The 14,649-nt window shown below is 41.3% G+C and overlaps 1 protein-coding gene across 2 annotated transcripts in view; it reads right to left on the reverse strand.

The window, feature by feature from the left end:
- Positions 1-14,649, reverse strand: part of camkk1a (calcium/calmodulin-dependent protein kinase kinase 1, alpha a) — a 74,825-nt gene that overhangs the window by 21,981 nt on the left and 38,195 nt on the right. For both annotated transcript variants that reach the window (XM_030153201.1, XM_030153202.1), the window contains exons 3-4: positions 12,232-12,279; positions 9,050-9,103 (exon numbers count right to left, since the gene is read on the reverse strand). In XM_030153201.1, the coding sequence (XP_030009061.1) occupies positions 9,050-9,103; positions 12,232-12,279 (102 nt within the window). The remainder of the gene's footprint in view (positions 1-9,049; positions 9,104-12,231; positions 12,280-14,649) is intronic.

The raw sequence follows: 14,649 nt of genomic DNA on the forward strand, positions 1-14,649 counted from the left end.
AGGAAAACTAAGGTCTACCAAAGGAAAAAGAGGTCTACCAAAGGAAATACAAGGTCTAACCAAAGGAAAAACAAGGTCTACCAGAGGAAAACCAAGGTCTGCCAGATGAGCTAAAATGTTTGAGTTTGGAGCTTCATTAACCCCTCAAGGTCACTTGAGGTCAAAAGTCCTTTTACTTTAATACTAATAATTTTGTGGTTGTTGTTTCAGTTTTGTCATGTTCCCACATGTCTGTTTCACATTTTCATTATTTTTCCCCAATACAAATTATCAATAGATTAATCGATTTCAAAAATAACCAGTATCTGTAGCTCTAATGTTTAGTTCCTGTTGACTCCAGTTCAACAGTAGATCTTAAACCCATCTGAGCGTCTCCATGGTTCATCCAAACCCTTTCAACGCTGTTGTTCGTTCAGTTCAGTCCAACATAAACCATCGTCCATTGGCCGATGACTCTTATAATAACAAACCACCTTGATGTGAACGCCTGAACCCACCTCCTGTCTCTGGTTTTTATTCAGACTGTCGACCTCAGAACGGTGTCTGAAAACACCAACAGCAGCTGTGAAGGAAGAGGAGAACGTCTCCGATGGAGGTTTCAGACGTTCTGACAGAGGAAACTGAGGCAGTTTGATGAATACTAAGACGCTTGTGGAGGAAAAAAAATCTGCACGATACTTCAAATGTGTCAACATGTCCATGAGGAGACGAGAGACGGGACGAATCAAGGAATAAGGTTAACCCTCCGGTATCTGGGTGAGCATTTTATGCACACTTTGCATTTCATGTTATAAAACAGTGTTTCTCAATGGTTTCCCAGGCGCCGTTGGAATACCGTCGGTGTGTGTGTGTCGGTGTGTGTGTGTGTGTGTGTGTGTGGGGAGTTGGAACAAGAAAGCTAAGAGGGATGTGCTGAGGCCGAAATAGGTGGAGTTAGGCTGTATAAGTATCAATATCAAGCAGCATGTTACGTCAAAGGCGAATTTCTGAATTCCAGGTCTTCGGTGGTAACATCTGTTGAGTTCCAACACCCCCCCCCAATACATCATCAGTGTGATATATTATAAATCATTGTAAACGAGAAGCCATTCTCAATTGATTTTACCCAGTAAAATAAAGTAATAATAATAAAATTTATAAGTTGTATCACATATTTTCATAATAATAACAATAATAATAACAATTTTATTTTTAAATGCATTTTACATCTGTGATAGACCATTCTTAAAGTGCTACAAGACAGGATGTAAAAATCAAACTAATGAAAACCATTAGACAATTAAAACCATAACAACCAAAAATTTTATCAAGTCCATATGTTTTCTGACAGAGAAAAGAAACATTTGTCTATCGTCTTCAGGGTCTATTTTGTTCAAATACTCAGTTAAAACAAACAAATATTTCATAGTTTTGTTTATACTCCAGTATCTAGGTGAGCATATTCTGCACACTTTGAACTTCATGTTATAAAACATTATATTATTTTACACAATGTGTTTTAGGTCAGAATTCAAAAGTTGTTCATTTTTACACAATTTTTTTTTTCTGACTCATCCACTAAAATCATCCCATTATAAACAGAGTTAAATTTTTACACTAACACCCTTCTACCAAGTGAGTACAAAATGCACACTGACACATTTAACTTTTGACCTAGCACAGAAATATTAACCAGCAATGGTCCAAATCATTGACATGTTATCCAGGTTTTATGTTGAATATCAGAAGGAAATAATTGTGTTTTTAGCATCAAAAAATATGGTTTGTTTCTATTACAAATGCAGCATTTAAAGCAGGGCTCTCAAACTCATTTTCTTTCAGGTTCCACATTCAGCCCGATTTGATCTCCAATGGGTCAGACCAGTAAAATAATAACATAATAACGTATAAATAATGACAACTCCAAATTTTTGTCTTTGTTTTAGTGCAAACCCCCCCCCCCATTAAATTATGAAAATACTCACTTTCATAAACTATCCAAACAAAAAAGATGTGAATAACCTGAAAAAAACAGAAATTTCTTAAGAAAAGTAAGTGCAATTTTAACAATATTCTGCTTCAACTTATCATTTTTCCATGTGCATTATGGATCAGATCTACAAAGACACTAAACACTGAGTAACAGGCAGAAAATAGTTCAAATTGTGCTTAATTTTCTTTAGACATTTCAGGTTGTTCATATTTGTTCAGGTTATTCACATTTTATTGTTACAGAATAGTTTGTAAATGTAAATATTTTCATAATTTAATGTTATTTTTTGCACTAAAACAAAGACAAAAATTTGAAGTTGTCATTATTTATAGGCATAGTGTAATATTTTTTTCACATCAAACCAAGAAGAAAATCTGGAGTCATTCTTTTTTTGTAGGTTATTCTGCTGTTATTATTTGACTGTAGATCATATTGGTCTGTATGTGGAACCTGAACTAAAATGAGTTCCACAGCCTTGACTGTGGAATTTTTGCACTTTGTAAATTCATCCCAGGGGCTGGATTGGAACCTTTGGTGGGCCGCATTTGGCCCCCGGGCCGCATGTTTGAGACCCCTGATTTAAAGGGTTAAAAATTATATTTATTGCCTATTTGGTATTTTTCTTTACAGTTTAAGATGATGAAAAACAAAAAAATGTAAAAAGGTTCAAAACAAACTGTATGAAACAAATTGTGGCATTAGTACAGCTCTGCACAGATTATGTGCTTTGGTGATTAGCACAGACCTCTGAGGGCGGGAAAAGCCTCATGGAACATCCTGGTCTGCATATACACCTGAACATTTCTGTTAAATAAATAATAAAATGTATTTTTGTCTTAGTTCCAACAGAAATGTAGTTTTAGGCCCCGAAAAGAGACGTGTGGTTGTGTCATAAATCTAAAATTCTAGATGAAATGAGGCAGTAAAAGGAGGTGAAAACAGACTCTAAGCCAACGCTGAATCGAAAACATCATAAACAGCAACATTAAGACAAAAAATACCCACTGAGAGGATTTAAAAACTGGTTTTCAGCGTCACTAATGCAGCGCTATCAGCTTAACTCGCCTCCACTCGGCCCTTTTCAGGGTCCATCAGGGACTATTTTTAGTCTGCACTTGGCCGAACGACATGAAACGACGCAGATCCGCGATCAGCCGATCCAGAACCAGTGAAGCATCGATACATATGGGAATCAGAACAGAACGACGACAGACAACGACCAGAGTCTGGAGTCTGAACCGCCTCACACTATAAGCTTAGGCCCAATCCCAATTCACCACTTGGCCCCTCCCCCTTAGCCCTACACCTCCATTTTGTGCATTCACGTGAAGGGGTAGGGGTGTCCCGATAATTGATGAATCTGAGGGGGAGGGGCTAAAGGGGAAGGGGCGGTTTGATCCTCAAACAGAGATTTTTCAGAACCACACTACAAATGGAGGGGTATGAAAAAATCTGCCATAATTCTGTTCAAATCATCAGCAAGATGGAGGTAAACACAGCAAAAAAGAAACACACAAATGGATGGGTTTTTGACAATAAATACTAGGAATGCACCGATACCACTTTTTTCCAGACCGAGTACAAGTACTTACATTTGAGTACTTGCCGATACTGAGTACCGATATGAGTGCTTAATAATCCCATTCCAGTTCTTAGTTCCTTTTGTAAATGTGCTTTATTGTCGTTGTCATTAGTCTGACTGGAACAAAGTGCTGCTACTGACATTTAATGTGTTGGAATGAGCATTTCTCAATTAATCCACCGGGGGTGTCACTCTGAATTAACCATACTGGACAAATACCATGAAGAAGAGTAAAGTTTTTTGCGAAGAAGAAAGTCAGTAATAACAAACCTGTAGACGACAGAGGTAATACTAATGTGATACTAATATTGCAGCGTTTTCGCTAGTAAGGTTTAAAAGCTTAGCTTCAGCAGGTAGAGAAAAGAGAAATGAGTGATAAGTTTCATTTTCACTTCCGCTGGCAGCGGTCCACACCACTCTGTACTCCCGCTGCTATTCTCCGTCTGGGTACGCATCCACCAGCACCTGGAAAACAGATGGAATGTACGCCGAGGACGGACAGAGCGCTGCGTCCGTATCTGTCTGTGTCTGTAACGTTACTTGTAGTCAGCGTTACTTTTATCAAAGGTCATTTATTTTGAAAAATCTCCACACTCTTCACACTCCCCACACATTATTCCACCGCCGCGTACCTGCTGCACTGAACTGTGAATGTCACATGGCCATAAGTGGTATTGGTGCATTTGTATCGGATTACTTTTACGAGTATGAATACGAGTACACACACTGAGTATCGGAGCTGATGCCCGATACGGAAAAGTTTTGTGATATAACATTAGATCCTGTTGGGATCAAATAAAACTGTGTTTAGTATTTGTGCATATTTCTGGTGCAATTCAATTCTTCAAGGAAATAATCATTTAAAAAAAAGAAACAAACAAACAGTATCATGATATATCGTGATATATCGTATCAAGATCCTAGTATTGTGATTTGTATTGTATCGCCAGATTTTTGCCGATACACAGCCCTAGTCGTATTATATGTTGAGCAGTTGAACTTTCATCTTTAATGCAAACTAAAAATACATGAAAAATGTAATTTTCTGCAACGGCCTCAACTATGATGTGGGAGTAGCCTAAATAAGTTTCCAAACCATAGATATGGGCCGATCACACCAACACTAGGGCTGGGTATCATGGCCAATTTCCATAATCAATTCAATTTCAGATTCATAACGTTCTGAATCGATTAATCACGATTCGATTCGATCCAATATCAATTCGATTCAGTATTAACTGATTGATTCAGACTAATTTAGTGATATCAGAGTACAATTTTGAATTGTAACCTGATTATTTGAGTACGGCAGTCATGCAAAACACCAATACTGGTATCAATATTGATATTAGAAAGGAAATAAATCTGACATTTCAGCAGGAAGTAGCTGAATCTGCTCTTAAATAATGAATGGGACAGAAACATTGCCGTGTATGTGTGTGTGCGGGGGGGTTGCACTCCATGATTGTTCGGGGAGTGTAGTGGTCAGACATTGTTGCTTTACTATTCCTCTAACTCCATACTCAGCCATCCATACCAGCTTCCGCGACTCGCCTCGGAGAACTTCTGGGCGGCCAGTTTCTTCACACTGCGGGTTCCAGTTTGAGGCCAGGAGGACCTCCAGCGGAGGGGTTTTCCCCACCCTTCCTCCATGTCTTTTCCGCGCCAGAGCCATCATGAGTGAGAACCCCAGGGGTTCACAAGACGGAGCGGGCCGCGCTTTCGCGTACTACCGGCTCTGCTCTGAAAAATCGATCTCATCCACTATTAATCGATTACGCAAAATTAAAACAAAATCATTCTAAGATCAATTACATCGATTTTCTTACCCAGCCCTAACAAACACAGTAGAGGATTTAAGGTGACAGGGAAACTAAGACTGTTAAACATAACATAGAACCTAACTGGTTAAGATTTCACATCACGTCCAAATAACACAGCTAAAGTCAACAGTCTGCTCTGATGTCAGACGTCATGTGGGCTTTTGGTCGTTCCTGGTGGTGAGTCATCTGCAGCGTTTCGCCCTTCTTTTATCCACATGTCTGCGAACTTCTGAGCAGGTAACGAACGCAAGTCTGGTTTATTAACAGCGATGAACAGAAGACTGTAGAGTGAGGACACATTTATTCTGTTGGACTCATCATTGAAGAGGTGATTCATGCACTAAATCCACATTTACACTCTGCTGTTGACATGAGGAGACAGAGACGAAGAAGAAAGCAGAGTGTGGAGGTGGTCTCCTTGGACTCTGTGGCATTTATGTTCTCAAAACTTTATCAGAAGCAAAGGGACGTCAGAGCTGAGCAGCAAGAGTTTGAAGTAGTGAGTGAGAGAGAGCGAGAGAGAGAGAGAGAGAGAGACAGAGACAGGGAGACAGAGAGAGAGAGAAAAGACAGAGACAGAGAGAGAGAGAGAAAGACAGAGAGAGAGAGAGAGAGAGAGAGAAAGACAAAGACAGAGAGAGAGACAGAGAGAGAGAAAAGACAGAGAGAGAGAGAGAAAGACAGAGAGAGAGAGAGAGAGAGAGGGGGAGACAGAGAGAGAGAGAAAAGACAGAGACAGAGAGAGAGAGACAGAGAGAGAGAGAGAAAAGACAGACAGAGAGAGAGAGAGAGAAAAAAGACAGAGAGAGAGAGAAAAAACAGAGAGAGAGAGAGAAAAAAGACAGAGAGAGAAAAAACAGAGAGAGAGAGAAAAGACAGAGAGAGAAAAGAGAGAGAGAGAGAAAGACAGAGACAGAGAGAGAAAAGAGAGAGAAAGAGAGAAACAGAGAGAGGGAGACAGAGAGATAGACAGAGAGAGGGAGACAGAGAGAGAGAAACCCTGATATATACAGAGAGAGAGAGAGAAAGAGACAGAGAGAAAGACAGAGACAGAGAGAGAGACAGAGAGAGGGAGACAGAGAGAGGGAGACAGAGAGAGAGAAACCCTGATATATACAGAGAGAGAGAGAAAGAGAGAGAGAGAGAGAGAGAGAGAGAGAGAGAGAGAGACTCTCATATATGCACAGATAGGTGAGGTATACACTGTATTTATGTGCCGGGGGACGTTTGTGAATTCCGAGACTGCTGACAGTTCAGTTAAGGTGAAACTTATGCTGCATTTCCACTACGTAGAACCAGCTCAACTCGACTCAGGTACCAGGTCCTACTCCTGGAGACCGTTTCCATTACAGGATACTACCCACTTTACAGTACCTGGTTGTCATAGCGGCGTGCCGCAGAACTTCCGTGTCGTCTGCTCAGAGTTGCTGATAAACTCACTCGTTGCGTGTTGTCCCGTCAAGCTCACGCGGAATTTTTTCATCGGCCACCAAAGACGAAAATGTCTGAACCACCTGGACCGAACACGGTGTGGTTTTGCGGGATATCATCATGTGGATTAACCTACGGGTTTATTTACTGTCAACTTCAGCGTGTCTTTTTTTTTTTTTTTTTTAAATGGCGGGTGTTTACACGTCATGTTTTGGTATCTCTTGGAACTTTTGCAAAGACTAAAAGAAGATGTATATCTGTTGTTGGAGTTAAACTATGGAATGAGGCCAGCATGGATTTAAGAATGTGTAGCTCATTTTCGATATTGAAAAAAAAAAATAGTACGTAGGGCAATTTTTGAAGGATACAGTTGTTCAGATCTAATAAGTAATAAGCAAATAATTTATTTTTGACTACATTAAATTACCATTAATTGCTTTAGTTATGATTTCTATTTTTCTGGTTTAGTTTCACTTTTTTATGTTTTTACTTGCTTGTTTGGTTGTATGCATTGTTGTTGTTTTTTCTTTTTCCTATGTTGAACGCTGGGTAACTGAATTTGTTCTGTAGGACAGGCATTAACATAAGCATTCTGCTTCTGCCTGGGCCTTTTCAGTCACTAACCTGTTGGTAATGTTTGTAGTGTTGACACTGGTTGAATTATGTGAGGGCTGAATAAAGAATTTCATCATCATCATCATCATCAAAGTAGATACCAAAAAACTAGTACCAGGTACCAGATTCCAGGTCCTTTTATGAAATGGAAACGCAAAAAGGCCAAGTCAAGTCAAGTCGAGCCGGTAGCAGTGTAGTAGGGCTGCACGATTTTGGCAAAAAAAAAAATCCCGATTTTTTCCTCTAAAAACTCGATTTTTGATTTCGATTTCAATTTTTGGGTATAACTAGAAAAGGCAACAGCAGTCAAGATGTCGTTTTCGTGAGCAGCCCACAATGCAAGCCACTGCTCTGACCTCAAAGCTGTGATGGGATCACGTGATGAACCTACAGTTTTGTTTTGTTTTTTCTCTTCATTAAATCTTTGAAATGAAGTAGAGTACACAAACAATGTATACAACAAGAAAATAACATAAGTTTGTCAGGGGGAATACACTATAAGAAAATGTCCAAATCAGAGCAAATACTGATAGTTGTTACAACCTTTTTGTTTCCACATTTATCGAACAGCTTTAAATAAATTTCAACATCTTACAAAACATAAATAATATTTGGTTTTGTGTTACAGAACTTACATTTGTGAATGAAAAATTTAGCAAGTAAGAGGACTAAATTAATTATTAAAAAAAAAAAAAAAGGGGGGGGGTTTCTTTCTTTTCTGGGTATCTGGTCCACAGCAGTGATACCAGTGTCAGTCAGTGACAGGCATCAGTCGTGCGTGTGTGCGTGGACCAGGTTAATATGAGTGATCCACATGCGGTTCTATTTAAACTGGGGGATCTGTGTGTGGAACAGACCGACCCAGGACACACTGGAGGGATTCTGTCCCTGGAGCTGGTGCATGTGTGTGGGCACAGGGCTGTGTGGGCTCCTCTGCTGAGGCTGATGACCCCGAGACCCGGACCCGGTTCGGAAGAAGACAGTACGGTACGGATCCGAGACAACGGAAGATGAGTGATCCGCAGCAGTTATATTTCAATTGCGGGATCCGTGCGTGAAGCCACGGCTTATATTGGTATAAGTACTGTGGGTTCATGAACAGATTTAACGTCCGGTCATTACACAGACTTCTGTGACAGACCGCTGTCACAGGAAGAGCCTACGGTAACCCGCGGGCACGCGGAGGCGCGCGGCCCGGAGGCACGAGAGAGATGAAATCGATTTTACGATTTCCCTTTTTTAAAAATTGTCCTAATTAAAAAATCCGATTTCGATTTAAAATCGATTAATCGTGCAGCCCTACAGTGTAGGCTATAGGTGTAAGAAAACTCAGTCCCAACCTGTCTGTTAATTTAACAGGTTTTTAATCGTTGATGAGGAGAAGCAGAAGTAGGAATGTGGATGTTTGGGTCTTTAAGGTTGAACAGAAGTTTTTATTCTTAATATTGTTCATTTGCATAAACCCAGAAAACATTCAATCTGTCATATGCAAAGGAAAAGGAAATGAAATGCAGGTATTTTTGTTGCAGTAGATAAACAATGGTGTTCATGTCAGTGTAAAAACCAACAAAGAAGAAACCAAACAACACTGAAGTGTCCAAACTGTTGATGTGTGGAATGACTTACATAATGTTTCTCATCGTCCTCGTTGTAGGCGAGTTTGACCACACCATAAGAACCCTGAAACACAAAGACAAAGACCGACACGTGAGACGCAACGGGAGGACGGAGAACGTCCCCAAATAAACTTTAATGTGTTACTGATGATGCATCCGTTACCATGGAGACGAACTAAAACATCAGGGTGCATATTAGTTGACGAAATGTGAGAAGAAGCTGAAGGAACGTCTAATTGTTTTGCAGAACGCTGACAGAACGTTGGGAAGCATAAAAAATGACCTAAAGATTCTGATCAAACATGAGTCTCTTTTCCATTGACCCACAAATTGTGTAAATATAACTTGTGCATAAAAATTTGCCTAATGGATAAACGACAATTTCATCAAAACTCTCGTTTGTCGATGAAAAGTTTTTTGTTCTTGCAAGAGGTGTTTTTTCGTAGTTAAATTGGTATATTGCATAAAACTATAATGGAAAGATCTTTGAGTCCAACTAGAGTCCCATGACCAAAACAAACAGATGTTGATGGATGTTAGAACAAGAGAAGGAGAGTTGAACCCAAACGTGTATGTGTGGACACACCAGGAAACCACATCAGTTTAGAATTTAGTAGGAGATAGAGGGGGAACCAGCATTCTAGATTCAAACCAACACAGATTTATGTTCTTGTTTATGGAATGACTTCTACTGACATCTACCAGAAGAAAGAAACTAATCAGCACATTTGGGATTGAATGGAAAAACCAACATTACACACTTGTGTTTGGAACACATTTATATAAATATGGGGACAGTTTAGCTCAGATGGACCGTGGAAAACAGACTAGTGACTCGTTCTGTGTCTGATTCCATCTTAATGCGACTCAATCTGGGTTTTTAGACAATACATCTGGAAAATCTGATTTCAAGAAATCTTACCAAGATAATTTTCACTTGTTCCACTGGCAGATTTTTTGCTTAAATCAAGATTTATTTATTTTTTTTCTTAATTCAAGATTTTTTGCTTTAATTCACTTTTTTTTTGTGCTGAATTAAAGATTTATTTTGCTTAATTCAAGAATTTTTTTTTTGCTTAATTCAAGATTTATTTTTCTTTTATTAATTCAAGACTTTTTTTGGTTAATTCAAGATTTTTTTGCATGGTAACCAGCATTCTAGATTCAAACCAACACAGATTTCTGTTCATGTTTATGGAATGACTTCTACTGACATCTACCAGAAGAAAGAAACTAATCAGCACATTTGGGATTGAATGGAAAAACCAACATTACACACTTGTGTTTGGAACACATTTATATAAATATGGGGACAGTTTAGCTCAGATGGACCATGGAATGCATTTATTGACCTTTTTATGTTTATTTTTATTAATGTGACACCATTAGTCAGACCTACAGGTCGGACAATGCCTTACCTGTTTGTCACTATAAAGCTGTTGTTTATGTCATTTTAAAGAAACCTTTACTCTTTCAAAGTAAAAGCACTTCTTACGCACCTTGAAACTCTCAATATCTGTCCTTCAAAGTACAGGTGCAACAGTACTGCCTTTAATCAGTCGGGATCACATCAAGAGGTTTCTGAAAATCATCTCTCAGCCCCCGCTGGCGTCCCCCGACCCCCCCTTTGGAAACCGCTGGTATAGTGCAATGGCAGTGAGTCTACTACATCTGTACAGACTGGAACTACATCTGTAAATGGACGTCCATCAGTCCTGGTTCATCTACAGCACAGGTGTCAAACATGCGGCCCGGGGGCCAAATCTGGCCCCCTGCCAAAGGTTTCATTCCGGCCCGTGGGATGAAAGTGCAAAAATGAACCTGAACAGTCCAGGTTGTCCAAATCATTTTGGGTCAGGTTCCACATACAGACCAATGTGATCTACAGTAAAAATAACAACACAATAACCCATAAATAATGACAACCACAAATCTTCTTTGTGAAAAATCATGTGGAAAAAATTTAAGTGAAAAAAATAACATTGCATTGTGAAAATATTTACATTTACAAAACTCTTCTTTCACAATCAAATGCAAATAAATACATAAATAAAAAGAAAGATGAACAACCCGAAATGTGCAATTTTAACCATATTCTGCCTGTTACTAAATGTTTTGTGCATTTATGGATCCACTGTAATCTGTAGTTGTGTTAATAATAACAGATGGAATATTGCAGAAATTGTTCAAATTTTAGTTCCAAACTCTAAAATTGTAACAATATTCTGCCTGTTACCAAATGTTTATGGAACACTGTGTGTAAATGTACATGTATAAATGATAAGTCGAGGCATAATATTGTTAAAATTGCACTCATTTTTCAAATGAAACTTCTGTTTTTTCAGGTTATTCACATCTTTTTTGTAAAATGTAAATATTTTCATAACTTAATTGGGGTTTTTTTTGTACTAAAACAAAAAAAAAACCTTGGATTTGTTATTATTTATAGGTTATTAAGTCATTATTTTACTGGTCTGGCCCACTTGAGATCAAATTGGGCTAAATATAACCCCTGAACCTAAATGAGTTTGACAGCCCTGATCTACAGTCTGTCCATCCATGGGAGTGGATCTGTCCTTCACTGTGGTTCTCCCTCAGGTTTCTCTTTTTCCCTTGCCGAGAAGGAGGGTCAAAGGACGGGGGATACCCGGGACATTAATCCATTTCCTTCATCTGCTGTTTATTTGACTGTTTGTTTTCATATCCAACTAATTCTGTAAAGCCCTGTGAGGCAACTGTGTTGTGATATAGGGCTGAACAAATAAAATTGAATTGAAATAAAAAAATATGTTTACATTGGAAGTCAATGGGTCATTTTTGTCCATGAGGCAGTATCTGACACTACAGAAAAAATACAAATGATTTTGCTGCTAATCTTTGACATATCCAAGGCTCTAATCACAACCGACCGATGTCCCATCCTTTAATTTATTATATGGAAAATATTTCATTTTTTTTGTGTTTTTTTTTTTTTTTTAAATTGCAATAGTCATTCAGAATTCAAATTATTAATCCAGCATTTAAAGGGTCAAAATCTTGAAAATTGCTGAATGTTTGGTAGTTTGAGCAGAGCGGAAGTTAAAAGTCAAAAAAAAAAAAAAAATGCTGACATATGATGAATATATAGCTGTTTTTTTGGGGGGTTTTTTTGGGAGTATATTTTTGTGGTGAAGGTGAATCTGCCAAACTGACCTTTCCGATCTCACTCTTCAGTTTGTACTGGTTCAACTGGATGCAGTCCTGCAACAAGAAAAACAACAAGGACACCAGGAGTTAAACCACAAACAAAAATGATCAGTGCGTTCGTTTGTGCTTTTCATTGTTTCCGTGTTGCTAACAGGAACAAACTGTTCCAGTGGTTTATTTTGAACCGAAGGTGACGAAGCATGGGCTGCTTTGTGTTTACTGTCTGCACATCCATTACACTGGGTCTACTGCTTAAATGGCTGATTCACAGTTCCATAGCAACCACCAGCACAGAGTCAGCCGGGGGCACAGCAGAGAGAGCAGACCACAGCAGGACTGGGCGGGGGGGGGGGGGGTTGGTTGGTTGGTTGGTTGGTGGCGCTGGGGGGGGGACCACCTCTCAAGTGGGGAAGTCAGCAAACACAGGCTGCAGCGTTACAAGAGGAGAACATGGATTGAACGCTGTTTCCTCATTACAGTAAAAGACTTGGAGGGGGGGCTGAGACTTGGGGGGGGGGGGGGGCTTTGCATGTGTGGAAGTCAGCAAACACAGGCTGCAGCATTATAAGTGGAGAAAATGGATTGAAAGCTGATTCATCGTTAAAGTGGTGGGATGTGGGGGTGGGGGGTGGGACGGGGTTCAGCACGAGCCAGACCAGGACCTGGGGGCGGCGGGGGGGTTGTCTATGCTTGGGGGGGGGGGGGGGGGGGGTGTGTGTGTGGTGTGTGGTTTGCAGGTAATGAAGTCAGTGAACAGTAAGTGCAGCGTTACAAGTGGAGAAAATGGACTGGAAGCTGTGGGATGGAGGGATGGAGGGGTGGGGCAGGGGGGTTCAGCATGAGCCAGACCAGGACCTGGGGGTGGAGCAGGGGGTTTGTCTATGCTTGGGGGGGGTGGGGGGGGTGGCTTTGCAGGTAATGAAGTCAGTGAACAGTAAGTGCAGAGTTACAAGTGGAGAAAATGGACTGGAAGCTGTGGGGTGGGGGGGGTGGGGTGGGGGGATTCAGCATGAGCCAGACCAGGACCTGGGGGTGGGGCGATTGTCTATGCTGGCGGGGGTGGGGGGGGTGGCTTTGCAGGTACTGAAGTCAGTACAGTAAGTACAGTAAGTGCAGCGTTACAAGTGGAGGAAAATGAACTGGAAGCTGTGGGATGGGGGGGGTGGGGGGTCAGCATAAGCCAGACCAGGACCTTGGAGGGGGGGGATTGTCTATGCTCGGGGGGGAGCGGGGGGGGCTTTGCATGTGTGGAAGTCAGCAAACAGTAGCTGCAGGGTCACAAGTGGAGAAAATGGATTGAAAGCTGGTTCATTGTTACAGTGTGTGTGTGTGTGTGTGTGTGTGTGTGGGGGGGGGGTGTTCAGCATGAGCCAGACCAGGACCTGGGGGTTTTGGGGTGGGGTGTCTATGCTGGAGGGGGGGCTATGTATGTGTGGAAGTCAGCAAACAGTAGCTGCAGCGTTACAAGTGGAGAAAATGGATTGAAAGCTGGTTCATCGTTACAGTGGAGAACGAGGATGGGGGGGTGTTCAGCATGAGCCAGACCAGAACCTGGAGGTGGGGTGGGGGGGAATTGTCTGTGCTGGGGGGGGGGGGGGGGGGGGGGGGGGGGGGTTACATATAATGAAGTCAGCAAACAGTAGCTGCTCGGTTACAAGTGCAGAGAATGAATTCATTGAAAGCTGGTTCATCTTTACAGTGGAGGGATGGGGGGGCATGAGCTAGACCAGGACCTAAGGGTGGGGTGGGGGTGCAGGGGTTGGGGGGAGGGTCATGAGGCAGACCAGGACCTGAGGCTGGATACTGGAACAGGACAAAAACAGCAGCAGCAGCAGAAACATATATACATGTGAACATGTGTTTGTTCGTGGATGAGGAAGTGAAAATGGCGCTGACTCAGGGTCGAGGGCAGGACTCGACTCCAGCAGGAAAAAAAAAAAAGTATCAGAGAACATGTGGCACAGTCGGTTACATAAGACAGCGGTTCTATACTGGCACCGAGTCCTGCTGTCGATGCTGCAGAGATGAGAGGACGGTGCATCAGAGGGTTATGCACTGAAGGGGATGAAGAGGGTGGAAAGAAGAGTGGGCAGGAAAGACGGCAAAAGAAAGGAGAGAAATGGAAAAGAAGAGACGAGGAGGACGAGGCATGGGTGGGTGTAGAACCCAGAGAAACCACAGGGGGTGGGGGGGATATAAAACAGAAATAGGACAGTGGAGGATAAAGAGGAGGCAAATGAGGAGAACGCACAGACAGGAAGAGTTGGACAGATTGGACATGGATCGGACTTCCACGGAGTTGAACGTCGGTTGGCACATGCTCAGTGAGCACTGCACTGCAGTTAACTCTCCGACGGGTGAAGGGGGGGGGGGCACGAGCATCGAACACTGTATGTCTGCAAACATGCACTCGAATGCATCATG

This window comes from Sphaeramia orbicularis, chromosome 14 (assembly GCF_902148855.1).
Source record: "Sphaeramia orbicularis chromosome 14, fSphaOr1.1, whole genome shotgun sequence".
Classification (NCBI taxonomy): domain Eukaryota; kingdom Metazoa; phylum Chordata; class Actinopteri; order Kurtiformes; family Apogonidae; genus Sphaeramia; species Sphaeramia orbicularis.